The sequence below is a fragment of the Macaca nemestrina genome, chromosome 12 (assembly GCF_043159975.1).
Source record: "Macaca nemestrina isolate mMacNem1 chromosome 12, mMacNem.hap1, whole genome shotgun sequence".
In the NCBI taxonomy this organism is placed as follows: Eukaryota; Metazoa; Chordata; class Mammalia; order Primates; family Cercopithecidae; genus Macaca; species Macaca nemestrina.
In genome coordinates this window covers 58,960,165-58,987,678 of record NC_092136.1, presented here as the reverse complement: position 1 = coordinate 58,987,678, position 27,514 = coordinate 58,960,165, and the positions used below count along the sequence as shown (strand labels likewise).

At 36.5% G+C, this 27,514-nt stretch overlaps 2 protein-coding genes and 1 long non-coding RNA gene across 14 annotated transcripts in view; 1 reads left to right on the top strand and 2 right to left on the bottom strand.

Moving 5' to 3' along the window:
• Positions 1 to 909, bottom strand: part of LOC139357520 (uncharacterized) — a 140,160-nt gene extending 139,251 nt beyond the window's left edge. For both annotated transcript variants that reach the window (XR_011610879.1, XR_011610878.1), the window contains exon 1: positions 623 to 909. This is a non-coding gene — a long non-coding RNA (uncharacterized lncRNA). The remainder of the gene's footprint in view (positions 1 to 622) is intronic.
• A 9-nt stretch (positions 910 to 918) lies between these two features.
• The window catches only part of LOC105488707 (zinc finger protein 215), a 64,887-nt gene continuing 38,291 nt past the window's right edge, over positions 919 to 27,514 (top strand). For 6 of the 9 annotated variants that reach the window (XR_011610873.1, XM_024795036.2, XM_024795032.2 and 3 more), the window contains exons 1-6: positions 919 to 1,054; positions 5,853 to 6,431; positions 15,012 to 15,094; positions 16,509 to 16,641; positions 16,973 to 17,068; positions 22,947 to 23,039. Coding sequence is in view for 8 of the 9 variants with exons in the window: in XM_024795036.2 (XP_024650804.1) it covers positions 6,032 to 6,431; positions 15,012 to 15,094; positions 16,509 to 16,641; positions 16,973 to 17,068; positions 22,947 to 23,039 (805 nt within the window). In the remaining variant the exon portion in view is untranslated. Of the gene's footprint in view, positions 1,055 to 1,726; positions 4,429 to 5,852; positions 6,432 to 15,011; positions 15,095 to 16,508; positions 16,642 to 16,972; positions 17,069 to 22,946; positions 25,683 to 27,514 lie in introns of those variants that run through there. The other 3 variants (XM_011753031.3, XM_011753033.3, XM_011753034.3) reach the window with 3 other exon arrangements.
• The window catches only part of LOC105488705 (zinc finger protein 214), a 62,238-nt gene continuing 58,373 nt past the window's right edge, over positions 23,650 to 27,514 (bottom strand). Inside the window, exons 8-9 of one of the 3 annotated variants that reach the window (XM_071075152.1) lie at positions 26,540 to 26,659; positions 23,650 to 23,781 (exon numbers count right to left, since the gene is read on the bottom strand). The gene's annotated coding sequence lies outside the window, so the exon portion shown is untranslated. The remainder of the gene's footprint in view (positions 23,782 to 26,539; positions 26,660 to 27,514) is intronic. The other 2 variants (XR_011610872.1, XM_071075153.1) reach the window with 2 other exon arrangements.

Below are 27,514 nucleotides of genomic sequence, written 5' to 3'. Positions count from 1 at the left end.
CATTGGGAACGCGGGGGCTTGGGATTGGGAATCACGCTTGAGGGCGTCCATGCGGAACGTGCAGCTCCCCTCAGCTTGCTTGCAGTTACCCAATTTCCACGCTGCCCTCCAAGGTCTGTGCCTGAGAACCGGAGGAGGGCGCGAGCTGACTGGAGGGATGGAAACGTGGGCTGCGGAAGTAAGACTAGCGTGAGAGCAGCGACCGAGGGCTAGGGGTGGGCCGCGGGACGGCTGGGGTCAGGATCCAGCTCCGCTAAAGCAAGGATTTAACCACACTCCTGTCTCCTCTTCCATTCTGTAATAGGGGCAGTCTCCAGACGCTCAAAGTGGTTAGTATGTTATGATCAGCTGGTTTGGGAATGGCTGCTATTGATGCCTTATGGAAAAACCAAGTGTGACTGAATCAATCAACTGGGAAAGACAATGGAGTTTTAATTCCATATTGCCTTGTTTTCCCAGTCATTCCTGGCCACCTCCCTAAAACATTAAAACCTCCAAGTATCGTACTTATTTTAATATAGTTATTTCTCCATTTACTGTAAGTGACTTATATTCAGTCACTTATTTGCAAACTGTTTTCTGTTCCTCTTTATCTGAGCTAATCTCGCCACGTGGTTCTTACCTTAAGCAGCTGTCCCACCTACAACCTGTTTGATTAGAAATAACTCTCTTCACAGACAATACCCTTTTCCCATAATTAGCAGCTGTTCAAGTTCCTTGCGGCCGTAAAGCCGTAGAACTGGTGCCACCTGATTATATTCATCTAACCGTCCACTACGACGTTCGGGTCCCTCCGTCACAGTGGCACCGACTCTGTGTCTTAATCCTGAATCCCACCTTTATATCAGAGGCATCTATTCAGTACTTTAGAGTTTAACGGTTATATTTCTTGCCTTTGTATATTCCAGTGTTCATGACTTACCATTTAAGCTACTTGAAGACACGTCACACCTTGGATCTCTATCATCAAAACTGTTCCACCTCGGAAATCTTAATTAAATGCGGCATGTCATCCTAAACGTCTCTCCCTGTCCTAGCTCTGTAACTGTTTACAGTGAGTAATTCATTAATTTGTGTTTTTCACCTACAAACCTCCCAGTATATTTGTTGCTTTTTTTATTTCCTGAGTTGGATAGTTAATGCATCTCATTCTTGTTTAATTATATGTAAGGCTTTTCCATTGCCTATCAGGAGCTTCAGCTGTGCTCTTTAGATTTTGACGTACAATGTTTTTACTGTTTTTAGATACTTTGCAGTTGTACTTTTGATTCTCTTTTTTTTTATTTTTATTTTTTTTTAGTAGCAAACATTTGAATTTTAAAGTAGGTTAAATTGTTTTTTCTATGTGGTTTTAATTTCTGGTTTTGCATTCTAGTAATAAATGTGGTTTCCACTATTGTTTACCATTTATCAAGGATTTTCTATTTGGTAGCCTAATAAATCACTTTCATAAACATTCCCATAGGTGCTTGAATAGAAACCACATTTTATCTAGTTCTATTTATTAGGCTAAGCATATTATTTATATCCATTATACTATTACTTTTTCGACTTTATCTGTCAAAGTCTAAGAAAGTTACCTAATATCCCATTTCTATTGTATCATTGTTGACTTCATTTCTTGTTTTCTGAGAATTTTGCTAAAAATGTTTCAAGTATGTTGTACATTTAATGATAGTTATATTTCATTGAGTTATAATCATTTAGTTTCCTCTAATGTATTTGTGCTTTTAATGCATTATAATTTTAATTCACTACACTCTTGAATATTTTTTGTTTGCCTGGTATTTTTTAAAAATCATTTTACTTTCAGTTTTGGAGTTCTCATTTTGGATGTCTTTTGAGTTTTATGTAGTTTGAGTTTAAATTTTTACACAGTACATTTATTGTTGCAATTAACGTCTTTGTCACTTTTACTTTTTAGCATAAAGCCTTTTCTATTTTGTCTTTGACATATGGCCTGTGAGCTTTTATTTTTTTCCTTCTCCATTTTTGTTACTTTCAAAGTATCTGGGCCCATAGTTCATTTTTTTGTTGGACTCAATGATACTACTTCAGGACTATTCCACCAGTCATATTTAAGAGATCACTCTCGGCTGGTTGCTCACACCTGCAATCCCAGCACTTTGGGAGGCTGAGGTGGGTGGATCACCTGAAGTCAGGAGTTTGAGACCAGCCTGACCAACATGGTAAAACCCCATCTCTACTAAATACAAAAATTAGCTGGGCATGGTGGCAGGTGCCTGTAATCCTAGCTACTTGGGAGGCTGAGGCAGGAGAATCACTTAAACTTGGGAGGCAGAGGCTGCAGTGAGCCGAGATTGTGCCATTGCACTCCAGCCTGGGCAACAAGAGCGAAAACTCCGTCTAAAAAAAAAAAAGATTCTTTTCCCATAGCATTGTGCTTGTTTTCTTTAATTGAGCTAGAGTGTAGAGGTGGTTCCAATTTGTTTTCTATGTCAGGTGAGATCATGAGTCCTCTAAGTGGGCCTTTCATCTGCAGAAAACTTCACTGAGCCAGCTGCACCCTCATTGTTTTTTATTTTGTGTCCTCACGGGTTAAGGCTGAGTGGTATATTTTTAGAGCAAGTAAAGAAAGATCTGCCTGGAAATTGTTAGTGTCCTGAACAAATGCAATTGCATAAATCAAAAGTGGAGCTAATGAGGCCAGATCAGGAGGAGCGTGGATGTCAATAGTTGTGGCAGGTTTTCAGTCTATTGTATTACGGTGAGCCTTGGCAGATGTGAATGAGGAGAAAGATGGACTTGTGTTACGAGTTTGGGGAGATGTCAAGGAGCACCCCAGAGGGATTCATTGCAGGAAATGCTTGCTTCAGGGCAACCGGAAGCAATTTTCTATCCAGTGAGACCCAGGAATAGCCCAAGAAAGGCACCATTGCCCTTTTCCTCCCCGGGCCATGACAACATAAAAGGGATCTTTCAAGCCAGAAGACGCCTGCCTCTGTGGCTTTTCACTTGCTGTGGGAAATCCTTTGGGGAGCTTGCATTCACAGATAAAAAAAAAATTCTAAATAAATTGAATAAAGTTACAGGAAAATAGAGAAGATAGTACAACAGTGTGTCCATACACCCCTCCACTAATTTTTCCTATTAGTAACATTTTACATTAGTATAGTACCTTTGTTACAATTAATAATACTACATTAACTAAAGTCCATGCTTTATTCAAGTTTAATTTTTACCTAATGTCTGTCTTATATAGAATCCATCCAGTATACCACATTACATTCTGTTGTCATGCCTCCTCAGGCTTCTCTTGGCTGTGACAGTTTCTCAGACATTCCTTGTTTCTGATCATGCTGACAGTTATGAGGGAGTATTGGTTAAGTATGGAGAACCATCTGTTGGGATTTTATGTTTTTCTCATTATTAGACTGGGGTTATGAGTTTAGAGCAGGAAGATCACAGAGGCAAAATGCCATTTTCATCACATTATCTGAAGGCTACATCCTGCCAACATGACTTATTGCTATTGATGTTAATCTTGGTCACGTGGCTGAGGTGGTATTTGTCAGGTTTTTCCACTGTAAATTACCTTTCCCCTCCCCCAACATTTCCTCTTTGGCAGGAAATGCCTATGCAGAGTCCATACTCAAGCGGTGGGGTGGGGAGTTATGCTCTACCTTGTGGGTGGCTGAGAATTTGCATAAATTATTCAGAATTTTTCTGCATAGATTTATTCTCCCCCATTTATTAATAAGTTGCCATTTATATCAGTGTGGCTCATGAGTATTAATTTGTTTTAATTATCTAATATTCTGTTGCTTATATTGTTCCAGATTTGGCCACAAGGAGCTCTTTCATTTGGCTCCTGTGTACCTTTGATGTGCCCCAATAAATGTTTCAGTTTCTTTTTTTAAAAAAAAAAATTTTGAGCATTTTTTTACTTTCTGGCACTATAAGATGCTCCATGCTTATGTTGTATGAGCCTCAGTCCTAGAATCAGCCATTTCTCCAAGAAATCCTGGTTCCTATTGGAGAATGGTATTAGAAACCAAGATCTGGGAGCTAATTGTTCTTTTGCTGCTGGGCTGTTCTTGCTTCTAGACCTACTTAGCCAACAGAGCAAAGAAATATGTGTTTATACTAATCTATGTATATATACATATATGTAAATATTTATGTAACCATCTTCATCTAATTCAGCCAAATACAAGTTCACACGTAGGTCTCCAGCTCTAATCCATTATCACAAGGATCATTCTAGACTCCTTCCCTTGATTTTCTGTAAATTTCTAGTCAAACATTGAGAAACCTGGCTCTTACCACTCATCTGCCACTAAACTGTCTTTTAATAGTTCTGTGTGTCCTTCCCCTACTCTGTTCACTAATACTTATTTGAATGCTGAGTGATCTATTCAGGCAGGCATTGCCATGGACAAGGTCGCACAAGCTTTTGGCCAATAGGTAAGATCTAACATTGTAACATACATGTGTGCATATGATCTACTGAGTGCTTACTGTGTGTATCAAGAAATGAGATGAGAGCTCTTTTAATACCTATAATTTGATCAGATATTTTTATATCCATTTTACAGTTGAGAATGCAAATGCTCAGCTTTATACATATAGTAACTAGTACAGCTGAGATATAAACTCATGTATCTATGACTCCAAAGTATGTACTCTCATTTATATATTGCCTATAGCAGAGTTTCTAAACCTTGCAATTATCGACACTTTGGACTGGGTAATTCTTTGCTATTGGGGGCTATCCTGTGTAGGATATTTAGCAACATCCCTGGCTTTGACTTCCTAGAGGCCAGGTACAATCTCTAGCTGTAACAATCAAAACTGTCTCTAGACATTGCCAAATTTCCCCTGTTGGCAAAATCTCCTGATTGAGAACTACTAACCTTTGATGATCATAATCAAAATGACACCTGAATAGTAAATTGCATCTGGACTTGGAGAACTGTAAATCAAATAGAAAAAGTTGTATCTGGACAGCCCCGAATGTAGTGACACCTATAATTTGACAGGCTCTTTGAGACAACCCGTAAAGTTGTGCTCAGTTGTTATGAGAGATATTGGCTCCTGGGGGAATTCTTTTGAGTCAGAGTGTTTCCTACACCACGTTTATGGGTCTCATCTCCCTGCACTTGAGCTACACTCTGCAAAGACTCACACTGAAGAAAAATGCATATTATTCTGCTAGCAAGTTGTTTTTTGCCTTCTGAGTAAATTGGTGCCAAATATGACTAATAGTAGTCTTGTGAGTCTAAATGTTCAGTTGCGCCTAAGACATCCCTGGTGGGCATTGCATAATTGTCCATGGTAAGTCCTAACAGATACAAACTTTTCACTGTAGTCTGGGAATCCACTTTTTGATTTATTCCTAATAATAGTTTATGGATATTATTCTAGTATATTTTAAACAATTGTCTCTTACCTTAATTTCTAGTGCTATTGTCAGTTTCACTCATAGAATTTTATTAGCATTTTAATAAGAACTTGGGGTAAGGTTTTTCAGTCATATCTATTCTGAAACCTTAATATCCTACCTGAAGTTTTGTGTTGCTTAATTTTAAGGTAAAAATGGTTTGCTACTTGATATAGAATAAATCTAATTGTAATTCAATTATGAAGTCTTTTTAAATCAAAGGACTCTTCATCATTTGTTTCGGTATGTCTATTTATCTGTGTGTGTCCTTTGGGAAATTGGTTAGGAGAAAGGAAAAGCATATTTTCTAGTTTTAAGAAAGGAAAATAAAATAGAAGGAGAATCCAGATATGTATTTTTCTTAGGCAATTTTAATAACAATAGTTATGTTTTAAAACTATGCTAATATATGTTTGTTACCTGTGGGTTAATTTCTATCTTTTTTCAGTTGCTCAGGTATCTGAATATTGGCTTTGTGTATAAAGTTCCTGGAGCTTTCCTTCTTACCGTGAAATAACTTGGCTTAAATCACGCTGCATATAGTACGCAGGTGCTTAGCTCAAGCCTGAGAATTACTGCAATCTAGTAAGGTGGATTTGAACTACTGTGGGAGTTCTATTTAGGAAGATGCAGCCTCTGAGCAAGTTGATGGCTATCTCAAAACCTCAAAACATGTCTCTACATGAACAAAGAAAGGTTCTGAGAGCAGATATCTCTTGGCAGCAGGAAACCATCCCCATTGTGGAGACACATGACTCTGAGGCATCTCGTCAAAAGTTCAGGCATTTCCAGTATTTGAAAGTGTCTAGGCCCCATGAAGCCCTGAGCCAACTCTGGGAGCTCTGTCTTCAATGGCTGAGACCAGAGATTCATACAAAGAAGCAGATTATAGAACTGCTGGTGCTGGAACAATTCCTGGCAATCCTGCCTGAAGAAGTCAGAACATGGGTGAATTTACAACATCCAAACAACAGTAAAGATATGGTGACCCTCATAGAAGATGTGATTGAAATGCTTGAAGGTGAAGGTAAGAATATAAAAAAATTGAAGGTAAAATACTTGACCTTTCCCATGTAAAGAGAAACTATCTTTTTTTGAGGTCAGAGGGTATCAGGTGCCAGATCTTGAAGGACTTTATACTACTCTATTAGGCAGCCTTGACTTTATTCTGTAAGTAATAGAAATAGAGAATTAGATCTCACAGATTGGGTAGGGGAGTGAGAGAGTTTGATTTGCCAGTTAAAAATATTATGTTGACATCAATTTAGAGCAGGAGTTGGTAAAAAATGGCACACGGGCCAAATATTTTTTAAAATAAAGTGTTATTGGAACATAGCTATGTCAATTTACATTTTGTCTATGATTGCTTTTGTGCTATGAGGAGAGTTGGGTACTTGTAGCAGAGACTGTATTTTCCGCAAAGTCTAAAATATTTGTTATCTGCCCCTTTACAGAAAAAGTTTACTGATGTCTCACGTAAAGGAGAGAGATCTGAGGGTTCTGAAAATAGAAAAACCAGTTAGGCTATTGTGATAGATTAGATGTTAGAGAATGAGCATTGGGAAAGCAGGAGTTTGAACCTAAAGGAATTATAAACTTATAAATAGGATACCTTTTGACATAAATTCACATGTACTGGCCTGCATGAGTGGAATTTGGGAGTGGGGGGAGAAGTTGTAATACTTTAATTATGTGGCACGTTTTATTTGAGGTTCCTGTGGGACTTCCACAATGAATAAACCAATATATAGTTAACAGTATGCCTTCAGTGTTCAGAAAGAGAAGATTTGGAAGCTTATATGTATGAACAGAGCAGTAGGAGAAATACAAATCCTTAGGGAGCATCAATATTTAAGAGCTGGTCTAGGTGTAACTATCAGTTACAGGAAATATAGAGGATAGTGGAACATGTTGAACTATACCATGATAATACCATTTGTAAAATCCAAACTGGGAAACTATAAGACAGTCCAGTTTTTAAGGGAAGGAGTATGGCAAAGTGATATGGAGATTAGTTATACATCTTTTAAGTTTTTTAAATCATGTGAATGTGTGGACCTTATAAGATAAGAGGCCATGAACTGGATATTTAATGAGGAATTATTGATTGGGGAGAGTGACTGTGTTGGTATTGTGGTTATATTTAGTCTTTGTCTAAAAAATACTTTTTAATGAGCAAAAGAAGAGAAGCCTAATAATTCCTAGAAAGTAATAATCTAGGAAATCAGAGAACCAGAAAAGATTGGTATCTGAGTTAAGAAAGGAGAAATTTTCAAGAAGTGAATGTTCAACAATGGTATAACAAAAAGGTCCTATTAGGATCAATATTAAAGATAATTCATTGAAATTGTTGATTAGGAGTAATTTTAAGGTTTAGTTGGAGCAGTTTTAGAGGATTTGAGGGGTGCTTCTTTGTAGTGAGTTGTATTAGTTTTCTATTGCTACTATAATAAATTACCACAAACTTGGTGGCTTAAAACAACATGAATGTATTATTCTACAAGTCTGTAGATCAGAGATCCAACATGGGTCTCCCTCAGCTAAAATCAAGGTAAAGGTGGTACCGTTTTCTTTCTGGGGCTTATGTTCCCCTTCCCCTGTCTTCAAAGCTAGCAACAATGGGCCAAGTCCTTTTCATACTGCCACATCTCTGACACTTTATTCTGTTGTCATAGCTCTTGCTCACTCATGGTGCTTCTCACTGTCTCACCACACTGGGAAAGGTTCCTCACTTTTCAGGATTCATGTAATTAGGTTGTGATCACCTGGATAATTCAGGATGATCTCCCTCATCTTAAGGTCCTTGACTTTAATCACATCTGCAGAGTCCTTCTTGCCATGTATCCAAGGACTAAGACGTGGATATCTTTGCTGCCCATCATATGGGTTAAAAAACATAGGTTTGAGGTGGGAATGTGATCATGATTATAGACTATTCTTGAGAAATCTAGTAGAAAAGGCAAATGAGAGGTTGCAGGGTAATACAGAACTGAAGAAAGTCTTTTGGTTGTTTCTTTGGTTTGTCTGGTGGCTCTCTGAAAAACCTGCTCATAGGGCTTGCCCTTATTTTACCTAGCTCAAAAGTCACTCAGAACTGAGTTGGCTACCTGGGGTGTATTTGTCAAAAACATTTCATGGAAAATGTATTAGCTACTGCTGTCTGAGATAATAACAGTTGAGATGCTGAAGAATGATATGCTTTGAGGGAATAAGGGATTTTGAAAGCTCCCACATATTTCTGAAAATCTGGAAGACTGAAGACATGTTTAGAAAGACCTGAGAAAGCCCTAACTCTTATCTCTAGCTGACCTTCAGGTGCTACACAAGCAAGAAGTGAAGAACAATGTAGAGTTAAAAGTGTCTGAGTGAGTGAGTGTGCCCTAATATACACAATGCAGCTGCAGAGACCAGTTGATGGTTTTTGTTTTTGATATTATTTTTATGTTTCAAGGCATTTAAGAAAATCTCTGTGATATTACAAGCTGACCACTAAGCTGAGGGAACAGATTCATGCAGGTAAACACAACATGGAATATAGACTTTACAAAATTAGTTCAAAAGTTACTAAATGAGCAATAACTACAACAGTTCGAGCCTCAAAATATATGAAGCAAATACAGAAGTGAAAGAGAAATAGATCAAGAATAATTATTGGAGATTTCACCCCAATTTTATTAACAGATAAAAATACTAGAAAAAAGATTTAAAAGGAAATAGAAGACTTGAGAAACACTATAAACTGACTTGAACTAACAAATATACAGAGTGTACTATCCAAAAAACAACAGAAGATACATTTTCAAGTATACATGGAATAGTCTCCAGGATAGACCAAATGTTAGACTAAAAAACAAGTTTCAGAACATTTAAGTAGATTGATATCTCATGAAGTATCTTTTCCAACTATAGCAGAATTAGAAATCAATAACAGAAGGAAATCTGGATAATTCACAGATAAGTGGAAATTAACAGTCACATATCAATGGGTCAAAAAGGAAAGCACAAAGGAAATGAAAAAATATTTTGAGAAATGGAAACAAAAATACAACATACCAAAACTTATGACATACAGTGAAGGCATGGCTCAAATTATAGCTATAAATGCCTACATTAAAAAAAGAGATCTCAACCCTCTACCTGAAGGAACTAGAAAAAGAAAACCTAAAAGCAAGATGAAGAAAGAAAATAAATATTAGAGCAAAGATAAATGATGTGGAGAACACAAAAGTAGTAGAACCAACAAAACTGAAAGTTGGTACTTTGAAAAGATCAACAAAATTGACAAAGGTATAGCTACACTAACCAAGAAAAAGAGGACTCAAATTACTAAAATCAGGAAAAGTGGGGACATTACTACTGACTTTGCATAAAATGAAAGGGTTCATAAGAGAATACTATGAGCAATTAAATGCCAACAAATTAGATGCACTTAGATGAAATTCACAAATTCCAAAAACACAAATGACCAAAACTGACTGAAGAAATAGAAAATCTGAACTCAACTCACCAATAACAAAAGACTGAATTAGTTATTTTTAAAATTTCAACAAAGAAAACTCAAAGATGATATGACTTTACTGGTGAATTCTACTAAACTTTTGAAAAATTAACACCAGTATTCTCAAACTCTTCCAAAAAATTGGAGGAACACTTTTTAACTTATCCTGTGAGGCAAGTACTAATCTGATGCCAAAGCCTGACAAAGAAATCACAGCAAAAGAAAAATGGCAAACCAAATCCAACAGCATTTTAAGAGGACTATACAAAATGACTTAGTGGGATTTATCCCAGGAATGCAAATATGGTTCAACAAATAAAAATATATCAGTGTTGTACATCATATTAATACAGTGAAAAGGGAAAAGTGCATGATTATCTCAATTGATGCAGAAAAAGCATCTGACAAAATCCAATGCCCTTTTATGACAAAAAATTAAAAAAAGACTAGAAGTGAACTCACTCGACCTGACAAAGGGCATTTATAAAAAACCCACAGTTAACATTATACTTGATGAACTTGATGAACAAGTAAAAGCTTTGTTCTTAGAATCAGGAACAAGACAAGAATGTCCACTCTTGCCACTTCTATTCAATGTCATACTGAACGTTCTAGCTAGTGCAATTAGGCAAGAAAAAAAGAAAAGGTATCATGATTGAAAAGGAAGAAGTGAAACTATCCCTACTGGCAGATGTTGTACTCTTATATAGCCAAAATTCTAAATAACCCAGTAAAAAACTATTAGACCTAATAAATTCAAAGTTGCAGGATGCAAGATCAACAAAAATAGGTTATGTGCCTATAGCAATGAATGACCCTAAAAAGAAACCAAGAAAATAATTTCATTTATAATCTGTGAAAAATAAAAGAGAAGTGTAGGACTTGTCTGCTGAAGACTACGAACCATTGTTGAAATTAAAGACCTAAGTAAATCCTGCGTTCACGTATTGGAAAACAATATCATAAAGATAATACTCCCCCAAAGCAATATACAGATTCAAATGCAATCCCTATCAAAATCCCAGCTGCTTTTTTTTTTTTTTTCCTGGCAGAAATGGACAATTTGATCCTAAAATTCATATGGAATTGGAAAGGACCCAAGATAGTCAAACTGCCTTCATAAAGAAGATAGTTTTACAATGTACACTTCTCAATTTCAAAACTCACTAAAAAACTGCAATAATCAAAGCTATGTGGTATTGGAATAGGATTAAGAGTCCAGAAATAAACTCATACATCTATGTCCAATTAATTTTTGACAAGGGTGCCAAGGCATTAAATGAGAAAATAATAGTTTTTCAACAAATGTTGCTGGGACCACTTGATTTCCATATGCAAAAGATTGGAGTAGGGGCCTTACTTCATATCATGCACAAAAGTTAACTCAAAATGGGTCAATTGTCTAAATATAAGAGCTAAAGTCATAAAATTCTGAGTAGAAAATATAGAAATAACTCTTCATCACCTTAAGTTTGGTAATCAATGCTTAGCTATGACACCAAAAATACAAGAAACAAAAGAAAAAATAGATAAATTAGACCATCAAAATTAAACACTTTTTTGCATCAAAAGACACCATCAAGGCAGCAAAAAACCTACAGAATGAGAAAAAACATTTTGAAAATCATATATCTGATAAGGGTCTAATATCAGGAAAATATAAAGAACTCTTACAATTCAATAACAAGATAAGCAACACAGTTTTTTAAATGGACAAAGGACTTGAATGGATATTTTTCCAAAGAAGATATACAAATAGCCAAAAAGTATAGGAATAAATGTTCAGGATCACTAGTCATTAGGGAATTGCAACTCAAAACCATAATGACACCCACTAGGATGGCTATAATAAAGGAAAAAGAATAGGGTTAACTAGGATGTAGAGAAATTGTTTGGAATTGTATGTCGTTGTTGGCAATATAAAGTGGTTCAGCCACTGTGAAAAACAGTTTGGTGGTTCCTCAAAAAATTAAACATAGAATTACCATATACCCCAGAGAATTCAAGACACATATTCACATTAAGAAGTGGAAACAACCCAGATATCCATCAACTAACGAATGGATAAACTGTGCTATATACCTACAATGCAGTATTATTCTGCTGTAAAAAAGAATAAAAGTACTGATACATGTTTAAAAAAAATGTTTGGAACTCCAAAACATTATGCTAAGTGAGAGAAGTCAGACACAAAAGGTCACATACTATATGATTGAATTTATGTAGAATGTCCAGAATAGGCAAATTCGTAGAGACAGTATGAGGAAAGGGAGTGTATGGGAGTGACTCCTAAATGAATATGGGGCTCTTTCTGGGTAATGAAAATGTTCTGGAATTACATAGTGGTGATCATTGCACAACATTATGAATGTATTAAAAGCCACTGGATTATATTCTTTAAAATAGCTAATATGGTGAATTTTACATTATGTGAATTTTACCTTAAACTTAGTTCTAAGCTTAATAGAGAATGAAGTGACTTCACTAGAGCCATGATAGAATGGGAGAAAATTAAAGAATCAATGTAGTGTAGTGGGACTCTGATAAAAGTTGGAGAATATACAAAAAGCAAGGACGTGAAAATTGAAAGGATAGGAGGATGCAGTTATCGATTGATTTATCTAATTTCATATGCATGGTAGGATAGTTCTAAGTAATAAAGACCAGAGTATGAGCAAGGAAGTAGATTGGTTGCTGATGGTTATTAGAGATAAGAAAGTCAAAGTTCTATCAGTCTGGGTTGCTGGAAGGGGTGTCTGTGTCAGTGTTGAAGTAACCTATTAAAAGACTGTCAGGATTTGGGGTGAAAAGCAACAATGTGAACCAAGTAACCACAGTTTTTATTGGCCTAGTACAATTACTTTAGTGTTGGTCATTCACAATACACTAGGCTCTCTGAGGGCAGGTATTTCTGTATCTCGCACATAGGAGATAGTAAATATGTGTTGAAAAAATGAATGTGTGATAGCTTAATATATTATAACATCAAGAACAGTATAGTTAAATGGCATAAACTAGTAAGAAATATTTTTGCATGACAAAATACTAGGAAGTGGAAGGGAGGTACAAGTAGATCAGAACAATTTCCAAGATCATAGTGCTTACAGGATGGAAAAAGGTGCCTTTGATGATGCCAAGATCCATTTAGCAAGGGAGAAGGAAGAGTCTATAAAGAATTTGAGAATGTATATAGATGTTTCTTTGAATGGAATGAGGGTTTCGGAGAACACGATGCTAAAAGTTCAAGAAGGGGAGGTCAGCAGAGAAGAACTAAGGGAAGAAAATGATATTTAGAGAGAGCAATAAATAAGAGGATAGCTGATTGGAGGCATTTGTACCTTTCCAAGATACCTCAAGAATTTCCAAGAATGTCAGCAACAAGGAACAACATTGTACTGACCTAAAGATTATGGAATTGAGCAGACTGACATTTTACAAAGTGTTATATAGACTTGAATAAAGTTAACAGATCTCAGGGCCAGGCTCACACTTGTAATCCCAACTCTTTGGGAGGCTGAGGCAGGAGGATCACTTGAGGCCAAGAGTTCAAGACCAGCCTGGGCAGCATTGAAAGATCCTGTCTCTAAAGAAAAAAAGAAAAAATATAAAACAAAAAACAAACTTTATCCGAGCATGGTGGCACATGCTTGTAGTCCTTGCTATTCAGGAGGCTGAGGCAGGAGGATTGGTTGAACCCAGGAGTTTGAGACTGTAGTGAGGTGTGATTGCACCATACTGCACTGCAGCCTGGACTGAGCGAGACCCTCTTTTAAAACAAACAAAATAAAAAGTTAGACCATAATATTTACAGCATTCACATGGTACGTTGCTGAGAAATTTGGATTTTTGTTTGCTTTTATTCAGACAGGGTTTCTCTTGTCACCAGGCCTGGAGTGTGGTGGTGTGATCACCACTCACTGCAGCCTCGACCTCCTAGGCTCAGGTGATCCTCCTCCCTCAGCCTCCCAAGTAGATGAGACCACATACACACACCACCATACCTGGCTAATTTATTATTATTATTATTTGCAAAGAAAGGGTCTCCCTATGTTGCTTAGGCTGGTCTTGGATGCTAGGCTCAAGCATTCCTCCCACCATGGCCTCCCAAAGTTGTTGGGATTACAGGTGTGAGCCACCAGGCCTGCCCTGATAGTGTTTTAAGAAGTCCCCATGCAGTTGTTTAAATTATTGTTGAACCCAATTATACATTTATAATGGAGAATTCATGCTGATTATTATGTAACTGCATGGTTTTAAGATTTCTGGGGGGTTTCAAAGGTCATTAAAAGTTTTAAAATGGGGGTGGAGATGATACAGGTTTGCCAAATCTTTTTAAGTAAAACATTTTTTAAATCAATAACATATTAGAAGACATTTTAACATCAAAAGAAAGTCCCTTATATTGAATAAATATAATGTTATAACAAACTTACTACATTGTTTCTACTCTTTTCATTTCACCCTGAATCAGTGAAAACTTCACAGACCAGTGTGACACTTGAGGATCACTGATGTAACTCATGAATCTTCCACAGTGGCCCCTGGATAAACTTCTCACTGAATGGCTGGATAAGAGAATTGGTTGTCCCTCAGAATTTTATGTTTTGAAAGAAGCAATAGTTCAAGGTGGACAGGTTGCTTAGGTCTGTGTATAGTAAGCACAGAGCAACCTACAGGAAAACAATCCTTGAAAAGAATTCTCTTTGGAGTGTTTGAAGAAGGGATTGGTTGGATAAAATATTATAAGCTCCAAGTAGAATTACAGCCTGTGATGGCTACGCTGTAGTTTGGCTTTAGTTATGACAGAATTAGTTATTTTTTGGAATCTGCTATAAGCATAGATGAGGTCTGAAAATATTATTTTGTCCCTCTTTCTGATTCAATAGATCTCAACCCATGGAAGCATATCAGAATCACATTTAAAATATTTTAAAAATACAAGGTCTAGGCCTGACCTTTGAAGATTGTGTTTGCTGGTAGGGCCTGACATTATTTTTTTCAAAGTTCTATGGATAATTCCTGTGAATATCATATTAAAACAACTATAATTATTAGAAGTTGCTCTAGGGCAAAACTTGTCTCCCTAATATTTTCCTTCCTCTTCCTCAGATACGCCCTGCAAGGACTCTGCCCCACAGATGGGGAACATTAAGGAGAAAATGAAAGCTGGCTCACGAACAGGCAAACCACAGGTGAATTAGGATTCTAGTTGTTACTGAACATATATGCTCATTTTTAGTATTACCTGCTTTCAATTTTTTGATCTTTGAACTTTTGCCAAACATGGTTCCATCCAAGAACATAAGACTTTTATTTTCCCACAGGACACTGGACCTATTTTAGTTGGTGATATACTCTTAGCCATATAGTCGCTCTGTGTATCTGTTCCCTCAAGAATATAGTTTTATCTGTAGACGCTATGGATGTAGAGCCTACTCAGAAAACGTTGAGAATTAAGGCTCAAGAGTAGAATCCAGAGCAATGTCACTTACTACCCAAGAGTAGAAGAAACCTCAAAGCATACTAAAAAGACAGGACCAAAAGATGTAAGGGAAAACCAAGGAAATATGATGTCACTGAGGCCAAGGGGTAAGAATATTTAAGGGAGAAATGCTTTAAAGCGTCAAAGTAATACAGCCCAAGTAGTGTCTATTCACTCACGGAGATACTAAAATGCACAGGAATCTAAGCCAGATGTGGTGTGTTGAGGAAAGAGGAAGTGAGGAAGCAGACAAAATTAATGCAGACAACTTATTCATAAAGACTGGCTTGAAGGAGAGGAAAGGAAGACGTTTATATATTTCAGTGAGATTGAAGGTGCCACTAAAGACAAGGTTGAGGATGCTGGAGAGAGAAGTGGAATAATTGATGGTGTGATAAACGAGGGAATTTATTCATTAGCCAATATTTATGTAGTGCATAATATGCCAGATACTGTTCTGAGGGCTGAAAATACAATTGATAAATAAAACAAAATCCCAGCCTTGTAGAGATCACATTCTAGTAGAGGTATACAGGCAAATACAAGCAAATAAGGTAATTGTAGAGAGTAATAATTATTACATAGAAAATAAACAATGCAGTAGTAACTGATTAATAGGGAGGCTACTTTGGGCAGTCAGGCAATCTTGCCCATTTGATGAGTGATGTTAAACTGTGAGTCCCAAATTAAAACAGTTATCAGGCAGCATTTCTTAATTAAAGAAAATGCCCTACCTCTCCTCCCACCAGAGCCTACATTTTAATTACAAATTTCCATCAGAACTACCACAAATTCTTCCTGTTTTGAACTCCTTTTAAGTAAATTATTTGTATGGCATAGTAATTTTTTGTTCTACAGTTATTTCAGTTGTCTTTTTTTCCCCTCAACAATAATGTACGCTACTGTAGAATAAGGACTGCACTTCACTTTTCTTTTATATCCCTAACAGAGTATATATAGTACCAATTTGTTTGGCCCTTACTACAATTTGATTTTCATCACTTAGAACCTCCTATCAATTTCTGGTGTATTCTGACTCCTACCCTATTCCTTCAAATCCATTCCTCCTCTGGTAGTGTTTTGGGGAGTGACACCTTTGATTAAAAAGGAACTTGATGTTTTAGGAACCAGTGACATTCAAAGATGTGGTTGTGGAATTCAGCAAGGAAGAGTGGGGGCAACTGGACTCTGCTGTAAAGAACCTGTACAGGAATGTGATGCTGGAAAACTTTAGGAACCTGAATTCATTGCGTAAAGGTGGTTTCTATATGTTTACCTAATCTGTCCATTTAGTAGTCTCTTCCTACTGTTAAAAGCTATAGGACTGCTGAAGTGACTAAGTTCACTTTTGGGTCGGGGTTCAGGTTTGCTAATATCCTTTGGACACAGTAGCTGATTTTCTGACTGAATCTGGATGAAAGTCCTTTCTGATACTGAGCCAGAGATACACAAGTCTATGGTGCTCTTCTGGCCTTACCCTTCAGCAGCTTAGATTAGTGTGTCAGGATAGAATTATCTTCTCTATAAAAATGTCTGAAGTGTCATATATGTTTGCTGTTGTTGTTGTTTTTATTTTCTCCATGAACAGCATATCTACTTTCCAAACCAGTTGAGAGCCTTAAGTTGGAGAGTAAGAAAAAAAGATGGATAATGGAGAAAGAAATACCAAGGAAGACTGTTTTTGGTAAGAATCAGGTAGATACGAGGCCATAGTAAGAAGCTTCTGTTTCTTAAACATACAGACAATGCACAACCCAATCTTTGAATTGTTAGTTGGGAAGGAGATAGCAAAACCTAAACTTTAGTGGGGAAAAACACATCATTGGCTTTTGTTCACAGGTTCTTTTTCTTATGTGGTAAAATAGTCACATAAGGTTAGGGATAGGACCACAGACACTTAAAGCTATGTGACCTGAGAGAGCCTTTCTACCAGTTTCCTCATCTGTAACATAGAGTTAATAATAGTATCTACCTCCAGGTTACTGTGAGGACTTAAATGAGTTGGTGTGCCTAGTATACTTAGAATAGTGCATGGTGCAGCAGGGCGCGGTGGCTCACGCTTGTAATCCCAGCACTTTGGGAGGCCGAGGCCGGCAGATCCCGAGGTCAGGAGATCGAGACTATCCTTGCCAACATGGTGAAACCCTGTCTCTACTAAAAAATACAAAAAATTACCCAGGCGTGGTGGCAGGTGCCTGTAGTCCCAGCTACTTGGGAGGCTGAGGCAGGAGAATGGCGTGAACTTGGGAGGCGGAGCTTGCAGTGAGCCGAGATAGCGCCACTGCACTCTAGCCTGGGTGACAGAGAACAGTGCATGGTCATGGTAAGTGCTACATCAATGAAAATTAGTCCACCTAACTTTGAATGTTATTCTTTATTTTAAAGAAAATAAGTCAAGTTTATACTAGAGTGATTTCTAGTAATCTTCCATTTTTCCTTTTTTTTTTTAAACTGTATCACTTATTTTATTTTCTGGAAACGGAGTTCTCACTGTGTTGCCCAGACTGGCCTCAAACTCCTGAGCTCAAGTGATCCTCCTGCCTCAGCTTCCACCTGGAGAACTTCTTAACTTTTGCCTTAACTCCCTATCTTCATCATTTTTGTTTATTCTTCATTCTTGTTAATACTTTGTAAGAGAAAATAAAATTGTGATATTAATATAAGTTCTAGTAAGTATAGAAAAGTAAAACAAGGAATATAACTCGCTCATTACTTCAGTATCCAGAGCTATGCAGTATTAACATTTTTTTAAGCCATTTTCTTTGTGATGTTGTATCTCTGAGGTTTCTGAATATTTGTTTTCTGAAATTGTGGAACAGTTTTCAAAATTTTTCCAGAATTCATCAGGAACACGTCATTTTATATCCTCTTTTCACCTAACATACCATCATGAGTGATTACCTATTTCACTAATCTTCGAAAATGTGGTTTGTAATTCCCATAAAATATTCAATTATATCATAATATATTTAACCATTCCCCCCGCCCCGCCACTGTTGGACATTTAAGTTGTTGCCAATTTTTCAGGCATGTCTGATAACTTCCATAGGATACCCTATTAGAAGAAGAACTTGGCATTAGAGTATAAATTTATTTAGTTGTCTTATATTATGCTAAATTGTCTACAGAAAGGTTATACCAATTCATACTCTCACTAATAATAGAGTATTATTATCTCTTTATTATCATCCTAGCAAACACTGGGTATTATTTACCTGAATTCTTTATTAATTTGATAGGCAAATTATTCTTCTCTTCCTTTCTAAGGTAAATACCCTCCGTCCCTGCTCCCATTGTGCTTTGGACCTCATTTACCCCTACCTTTTCTCATTTATATTTTCACCATTTCTGTCTCATTTTTCCATCAGCTTTTTAACCTTTTCTGGTCATTACTGATTTTTAAAAGTTTTCTTTCAACCCTACATCCTCCTCTAGCTATTACTCTTTTTCTTACCTCTTCTTTGTAGCCAAACTTCTCAAGTACTTTATGCTTGTTTTTCTCATTTCCTCACCTCCTATTCCATACCCCATTTCAATTTAGCTCTTACCCCAGACATTCACCTGAAACAGTTGTTGCTAAAGTTTTTAATGACTTCATGTAGCCAACTCCAGTAGATATTTTTGAGACATTCCTTATCTCACTTGAATTCTCAGCAGTAAGTTCCACTGTTAACTATGCCTCTTTCTTAAAACATTTTTAGGTTCTTGTAATACTTCTGATGTTCCTCTTTGGTTGGCTATTCTGTCTTTTGCAGACTTAGCTTTCTGTAGCTATCTGCTAAATTTCAGAGTTTGCCAACATTTTATCTTGTTTTGTCTTCTCTTCTTGCTCTTTTCTTCCCTAGTTTATTACATCCACAACTAGAACTTAAATTATTTCACATGTATATAGGGGACTTACAGATGTATATCCTTAGATCAGACTTTTTCTCTGGAGATTTATATATGCTATGACATTTCTCTGGGATATCTTAAAGATGCCTTAAATTCCATGCAACCAAAGTCTGATTTTTTTTTCCCTTTCTACTCTTCTATTATTCCCTGAGTAAATGACACTGCCCTCTACCTAGTTACATGAGAGTTTATTCTTGACACAACTTCTTCTCCTTCACTTCTCTAATATTTGTTCCTTTTTACTTCCCCACTATCTCTTGAATGTCTCCACTTTTGTCCAACTGCAGTGCTGCTATGCTAGTCCAGGTACCATCATCTCTCACCTGAACCACCACCTTGGCATACTTCTTAGCTCTATTATTCTTGTCCCAATTCCAATCTTGGAACCATACTGCAACCAAGGAGATCGGATTTTGTGATCTGCATTTTTTAAATACTATATTGATTTCAGTATTGTTAATTTCACATTTTATTCTCTGCCTACTTCTCCAATCTCATCTTGCACCACATCCTCCCCTCCCTCTTTATACTCAAGCCACACCTATCTACTTTCAGCAAAGCAACATCAAATATATATTAAGCATCTACATACTGTGTCCTAAGCACTCTCACAGGTGTTGGTGTGCAGCAAAGAAAAGATGATTCTAAAGGAATGCATTTGCATTCTGGTTATCCCTGGAATGTGGCTTGCTGTCTCCCATCCCAGCTTTTGACATAGAACGCTCTTCCCCCTGTCCTTTACCTAATTGACCCTTATTCCTCAGATCCTAAATAAGTGCACATTTCCTTAAGGAAGTCTTTCTGACTTGGTTTTTTCTGTTGTACACTTGTACAGCACCTTACTCTTCCTTTTAGCAGTTATCACAATTATATTTTAAATGTATCTCTGTGAATATTTGTCTCCCACATTAGGCTGTATGTTCCTTGAGGGTAGGCATAATGTTTCTTTTTACCCTACCTTTACATCTCCAGCCTGTGGTGCAGATTCCTATAGGAATCAGAGAAAAAAGGATGGATGGATAGATATTAGATAAGAAAGGCAAAAATTATTTTTTGGGTTGTCATTTAGTAAAGGGCTGTTTATGTGCTTTATTGGTTAAAACCGTAGGGGTTTTTAATTAATGTATTAACATCTTATGTAAATTCTGTGGATCGCAGTTGTGGCAAATGGAATATCTCAGTTTTGTTTTTTACTTTTATTCATGGTGACTGCCACACGTTTTTTAAACTTGTGTAACTGTATTTCCCCATTGTTTTATATCTGTTCATTTCATACATGTTTTTCCATCCTAAAACTAGGAAACATTTTCTGAGTATATTCTACTTTTATCTATCTCCTCATCTAAACATAATAAATTAATCTGGAATTTACTTCAATAAATGTAAGTTATTTTCTCAAATAGTTAATGGATTGTGGTGGATTAAAGATGACTACAAAATCTATGTCATAGTCTCCATCATGATGTAGATTTTGCCAAGGCAGGAGGATTTCTTGAAGCCTGGAATTCAAGACCAGACTGGGTACCATGGCAAGACACCATCTCTACAAAAAATAAGCTGGGCATGGTGGTGCATACCTGTAATCATAGCTGCTTAGAGGACTGCTTGAGTTCAGGAGTTGGAGGTTGCAGTGAGCTATGATTGTATCACTGCACCCCATCCTGGGCAACAGAGCAAGACCTTGTCCCAAAAAAAAAAATAATAAAAAAGAGTGAGGAAGTTATATGAAAAATGAGTTGAGTAACAAAGATTTAATTAGGGAAATATAATTGGAAATTCTGCTATTACATAAATACTACTAGAACACTGTTTTTGGTTATCTGTTAAAAAGATTACCCAAAACATAGTGACTTAAAAGAGCAATCATTTTATTCTCAAATTTTGTGAGAAGACTGAGGAGTTCTTATGTTTCATACGATGTTAGCTAGGATTGCAGTGTTCCAGGGCTCAAATGGGATGGAATGTCCAAGATGGCACATCATATGGGTGAAAGTTAATGCTGGCTGTTCCTCGGAACTTAACTGTTCTTATGGGCCAGAGCACCTACATGTGGCCTCTCTTTGAGGCTTGGGCTTCTCACAGCAAGGTGGCTGGGTTCTGAAAGGCAACATTCTGAGAAAAATCAGAAGCTGTCACCTTAAAGGCTAGGTCCAGAAGTGGCAGAGTATCACTTCTGCCACATTCTATTGGCTTAGCAATCATTGGATCCGCCCAGATTCAAGGAGAAGCAGAATAAACTCTACTTCAGTATGGGGAGAGTGGCAAAGAATGTGCAGCCATTTTGATCTACATTAATCTGTCCTCTGGTTACAAAATACCTGTGTTCTTCCCCCTTGAAAAATACATTTACTCTCTCCTAAGACCCCCAAAGTCTTGCCTATTATGGCATCAAGGTTGAAGTCTAGGATCTCATCTAAATTAGGTCCAGGTTTGGAATACATTTCTCTCTCTGAAGACTTGTGAATTAAAGGAACAAGCTATCTGCCCCCACACACCTAGTGTACACTGGTGAGGCAGAGACAGGAAATTTTTTAAAAGAATAGAACCAAAGCACAGATTTGATATGGGAGATGAAGGACAATGGTTATTCAGTTTTTTTATGGACTCCAGTATAAATATTAGAAAAGCAATGACTCAAACAAAAATGAAGACATTGAAGTTTTTTTTCAACATGGAAGATGACTTCAGTCTCTCATTTGTTAAGCTAGAGGACTACGATAGTCAAGTGGAGATGTCCTAGAGAGTGATGAAAACAAGGAACAGTAATGTGAGTGCAAAGCTGACATGATTTGGTCACCAATAAATGTTGGAGAATAAAATTATTAGGCATGCTTGAAGTTACAAGAAAAAAGTCAGTGAAATTTTATTTTTAAAAAATTGCTAGAATATAGAGTATACAGAGTATATAGAAGCTAAGTGAGAGGAATTTTGAGAAATGAAGTGGAACATAAATAAAACAGAAATGAGGACAGGTGAAAGGAAAAGACCCAATCTTAATTAGAACAGGTAAAGTTTTGAGTTCTAGGAAGTACAGTAGAAAACTACCAAAGCACTAATGTTGGAATCAGGAGTTATTTTGAGCCCAGAAAAAGGACTTCCTGCTATCTTACATTATAGTTCTTTTTGCCTTTGTTATATTTAGGGAGTAATTGTGGCTGTATGGAAAAGGAGGGGCACTCAGATTGCAAGTTTGCTTTTAGCTGGTTAAGGTATGGTGCCTGGGAATACAGACATATTCTTAAAATTAGGAGTAAATTGGTATTTTATAGAAAGGAATATTTATTATTGGTGAACAGCTTGGGATAAACAAGATGCTAGAAGAAGGAATATTAGAGCCTTCACACACTAGTTACGAACCAGTGATAACTTGAATTATGATATGATATGCCACCTCCCATCCTTGTTCATATAACCATATTTTACTTGAGCCCTATATAGTTTTATATAGTTTTTTAATAGTCCCAAATAGCTCTATTTTATTTACTAACCTCTTTTTAACACTTTTGTACCATTTATTTATTTTATAAGTTTTTTTTTCTAACCTTGCCACATATTTCCATTCTGTGTTTAAGACCCGTGATATATGCATGTACCTTATACAGTTCAGCCTCCATTTCCTAATGAAGCAGTTTCCTTTCTAGTTCATGGCATTTTTTATTTCTCTTTAGACATGCAGAGTATTTCTGGAGAAGAATCATCCCATGGATTGATGATAACAAGGTTTACTGGAAGTGGACACCCTTCTTCAGATGTCTGGAAAGGTGAGAATTGGTTACATAGGAACCAGAAAAAATGGGACATAAATTTGCCACAAGAGGCTTTCATTCCTGAGACAACCTACACTGAGGAGGAAGATTTTGAGTGTAGTGAAAATAAGGAAAGCTTTGATATTAATTCTGTTAGCTCAATTTGTGCTATACAACAGGGAATTTCTTCAAGAAAGGGGTCTCCAAAATGTGACAAGTTTAAAACTCACTTCAAATTTAATTTAGACTCAGTAGGTAAGCAACATTTAGAATATGAATATGGGAATGACTTGAGTCTAAGTACAGATATTCACCAAAAAAGTCATACTACAATGAATTCCTATGAATGTTATCAATGTGGGAAAGCCTTCTGCCGAAGTTCATCCCTTATTCGACATCAGATCATTCACACAGGAGAGAAACCCTATAAATGCGGTGAATGTGGGAGATTCTTCAACCGACGTACAAACCTTACTAAGCATCAAAAACTTCATGCTGAAGCAAAGGCCTGCACAAGCAATAAATGTGGAAAGGCCTTCAGTGAAAGTGAAGACAGTAATAATCCAACACTCCGTTTTGGAAATAATTTCTATGAATGTGTTAACTGTGGAAAATCCTTCAACCGGAGCTCCTCTCTTATTCGACACCAAATGATTCATACAGGAGAGAAACCATTCAAATGTAAGGAATGTAATAAAGCCTTCAACAGGAGTTCAAACCTTGTTAAACATCAAAAACTGCATACTCGAGTTAAGTCCTGAAAAAAGAAAAAAATGAAAGATTAATTACCTTCAGTCAGAATGCAGAACTCATTCAACATCATGAATGTATGCTGGATAAAATCTCATGAATATAATGTAGGAAAACATTTGTCAGATTATTCTTTAAATGATATCACAGAATTAATATTGGATAGAAATATTATTGGATAGAAATCTGTTTGAAGGAATTTTCCTGGTTTTCAGATGAAGCCATAAGGCTTTGGAGTTAAACATGGTATCACCGTACAAGTGTTTGTGTATCATTATTTTGATATCCATTACCCTTACCTCTCCCTAGTTCATAAATAGGTCTATAGCATACTAATATCCACTTGATTTATTGATGAAGTAAACATTAGGCAAAACCAAACAATACTCTTGGAGTTGATATTTAACAAAATTCAGCCCTTATAAGAAGGTCACAAGAAATCAGGAGCTCATGAGAATATAAGAGAACACTTCTAAGGACAGAAATCTCTGAATTAATGGCTAAGACAACAGTAACAGCCATTTACTCCATTCCTGACAATACTCTTTGCTGTCTTGCTACTGAATGGAGACTAGAGTTGGGATAGGGTTATCAGCTGCAATGGGAGAAGTATGTATTGCTGTTAATCTATATGTATTGTTAAAATCTGCATTTGTTTAAAGTACAGCAGGTCCTTGAAAAATGTACAGCAGGTCCTTGAAAAATGTTTTGTTATAATGTTATAATTGTTATGATGTTGATGAGAAAAATATCGATTCCCAGCCAGGGACACTGTGTGGAGTTCGCACACTCTCCCCATGTCTCCAGGTGCTCCAGTTTCAAACCCCAAAGATGTATACATTAGGTTAATTGACATATCTAAGTTATCTCAGTCTGAGTTTGTAAGGGAGTGTGCCCTGCAGTGGAGTGGCTACTAATCAGGGTTGGTTCCCACCATTGCCCTGAGCTGCTAGGATGCTCTCTGTCTACTCATGGCCCTGTACTGGAATAACAGGGTAAATAATTATCTTACCTGTTTTTATTAATCCTCCTTAAATGTGTATATAGCTCAGATTTATTTTAATGTCTAATATTGGAAATATTTGGGGTCTTTAGAAGTTTGATGATGTTGTGACGAGACATTTGCCCTAGGAACTTAACTCTTGTTTGTATCCATTAGTCTACGGTAAAGTCGGTTTTGTTATACATCATTTCACTTAAAGTTGCAGTTCCTAAGAACCTATTAATGATGTTCAGTGCAGACTTACTGTACCTTTGGGAACCTAGGCTGGAGAGACATCCATAGCCTTAGGTATATCATTTATACCAGACATTATGAGGTTACTAAAGTCTCCTAATACTCTGTACACCAGAACTCTGCCTTCTGTAAACTACCTCAGGATCCCATCTGGTTCTTGAGCCAAGAAGTATGACTTAATCTGCCCCAAAAAATTCACACTGGAGACATTCCCAATTAATGATGATGGTAGCTTTTTGTGAAAGTTCATACTTTATTCAAAGGCAGAAAAGGTATACTGGAGTGAACTCCTATGATTAGTTAAATAATGTCAAAATCTATGTTTGTTCATCCTTTATATTGTAACACAAGTTTTATTAGGACAAAGCCCTACATAAGTAATTGATATAGAAATTCGTATAAACAAGAGGTAACTTGTAGAGAAGCCTAACAAGAGAAAAGCACTCTGAATGTAAAAAATTCTTGAGGTATAGTTCATTCATCAAAGTACTTATATTAATGGATTCTGACTTTTTAACTTTAGGTATTCCAAGTCCAATATTTCAGTTTTGAAAATAAGCTGTGATTTTCTTTTGGATGGTTGAAAGATAGAAGTACTATTTTCATTCCTTATATTCTTTGAACAACTAGCTATTTGAGCCTAAATAAAATACTTATTTTTTTCTCTTAAATCTCCAAGCTTTCTTTAAAAAGTGTTTACTATATTCACTAAGTTTAACATCACATAGTTTCAAATAATTTTTGGAGTACATTTAAAGCTCCTGCAGAGCATTTATAGCCAATTAACATCTTCTCACAGCCTTGTTCCACAAGCCTATTTATTTAGTACATTGTGTTAGAGTTCTCTAGAAGGACAGAACCAATAGGATAGATGTATATATAAAGGGGAGTTTATTAAGGAGTATTGATTTACACAATCACAAAGTGAGGTCCCACAATAGGCTCTCTGCAAGCTGAGGAGCAAGAAAGCCAAGTCCCAATTTTACATAGAGTCCAAGTCCCAAAACCTCAAAAGTAGAGAAGCCGACAGTGCAGCCTTCAGTCTGTGGTTGAAGGTCCAAGAGTCCCAAAGCTGAAGAACTTGGAGTCTGATGTTTGAGGGTGGGAAGCATCCAGAACAGCAGGAAAAAGTTGTAGGCCGGAAGACTAAGCCAGTCTAGTCATTCCAATTTCTCCTGCCTTTTATTCTTGCCACACTAGCAGCTGATTAGATTGTGTCCACCCAGATTGAGGGTCCGTCTGCCTTTCCCAGTCCACTGACTCAAATGTTAATCTCCTTTGGCAACACCCTCACAGACACACTCGGGAACAATAATCAAGTTGGCACTCAATATTAATCATCACATATTTGAGTTTTACTGTATACCATCAAAGGTAGATATCTAAGCTGAAACATGAAGAGTGTAGATTAACCAGGTTGTGTCTAGCAAGTATGGAAATGTTAGGAGAGATGATAAAGGAAAAACAAGGGGCACAAAGCTATAAAGGGATGAGGGCATGGCATGTTCAGGAAACAAAGTTCACTTACTAGAATACAGCATTGGGAAAGAATGGAGCTTTCATTTCACACAGAGGTAAAGCTACAGACAGACCCAAGGGGCACATCATGAGAGGTCTTGTAAGCCACTTTAGAAGTTTCAGCTTCAGCCTAAAGGTAATAGATAAAATTGTTAACTACACATTTAGTACTCTGAAAATGCTAATTGAAGTAACAAGACAAAACTCAAAAGGAGGAGAAAATCATTTGCTGCTGATATGGTTGACCATCATGACAACCTAATAAAATTCATTGAAAAACTGTTAGATTTAATACATGAATTTAGATAAGGTAAATATACCAACTTTTCTCAAAAATAATCTTGAATAAGTGGAAAGCTATGTCTGGATGGGAAGACTGCTATCGAGATTTTGAGTCTCTACACATTAAACGACAAATGAAAAATTCTAATCAGATATTCAATGGGGAGGATTTATTTCATAAAATGATTATATAGTTTACTTTGTAGAAGTAAGAAAATAGTTGTGACCATTTTTTTAAAAGCAAGGTAATAAGAACATTACTAGTAACATAGTGTGATACTAGTCTATTGACGTGTGAGACAATTGTTTATAATTAGACCTAGGTGTTTATAAGAATTTAGCATATAATAAACTGTCACTTCAAATTAGAGTGGAAACATTCAATATTTACATATATATCATATACAGATGTATACATATATGAATATATATGATATACGTTGATATATTTTTTGAAAATTTGACCATGCTCTGGAAAACTGGTCTAAAAAAATGCCAGTCTCAACCAATAAACAAGGGAAATTTTCTATTTTCACTAATACTAAAATACTTAAAGATCACATATTGGGCTGATAGACAACATATAAAAGGAACAATGATACTCAATTTTAGTGGGACTCTCAAGAAATGTAACTCACATGCCACTATGGGAATGCAAATAATTACTTTCTGGAGGGCCAACTTGACAATATATATTGAGAGT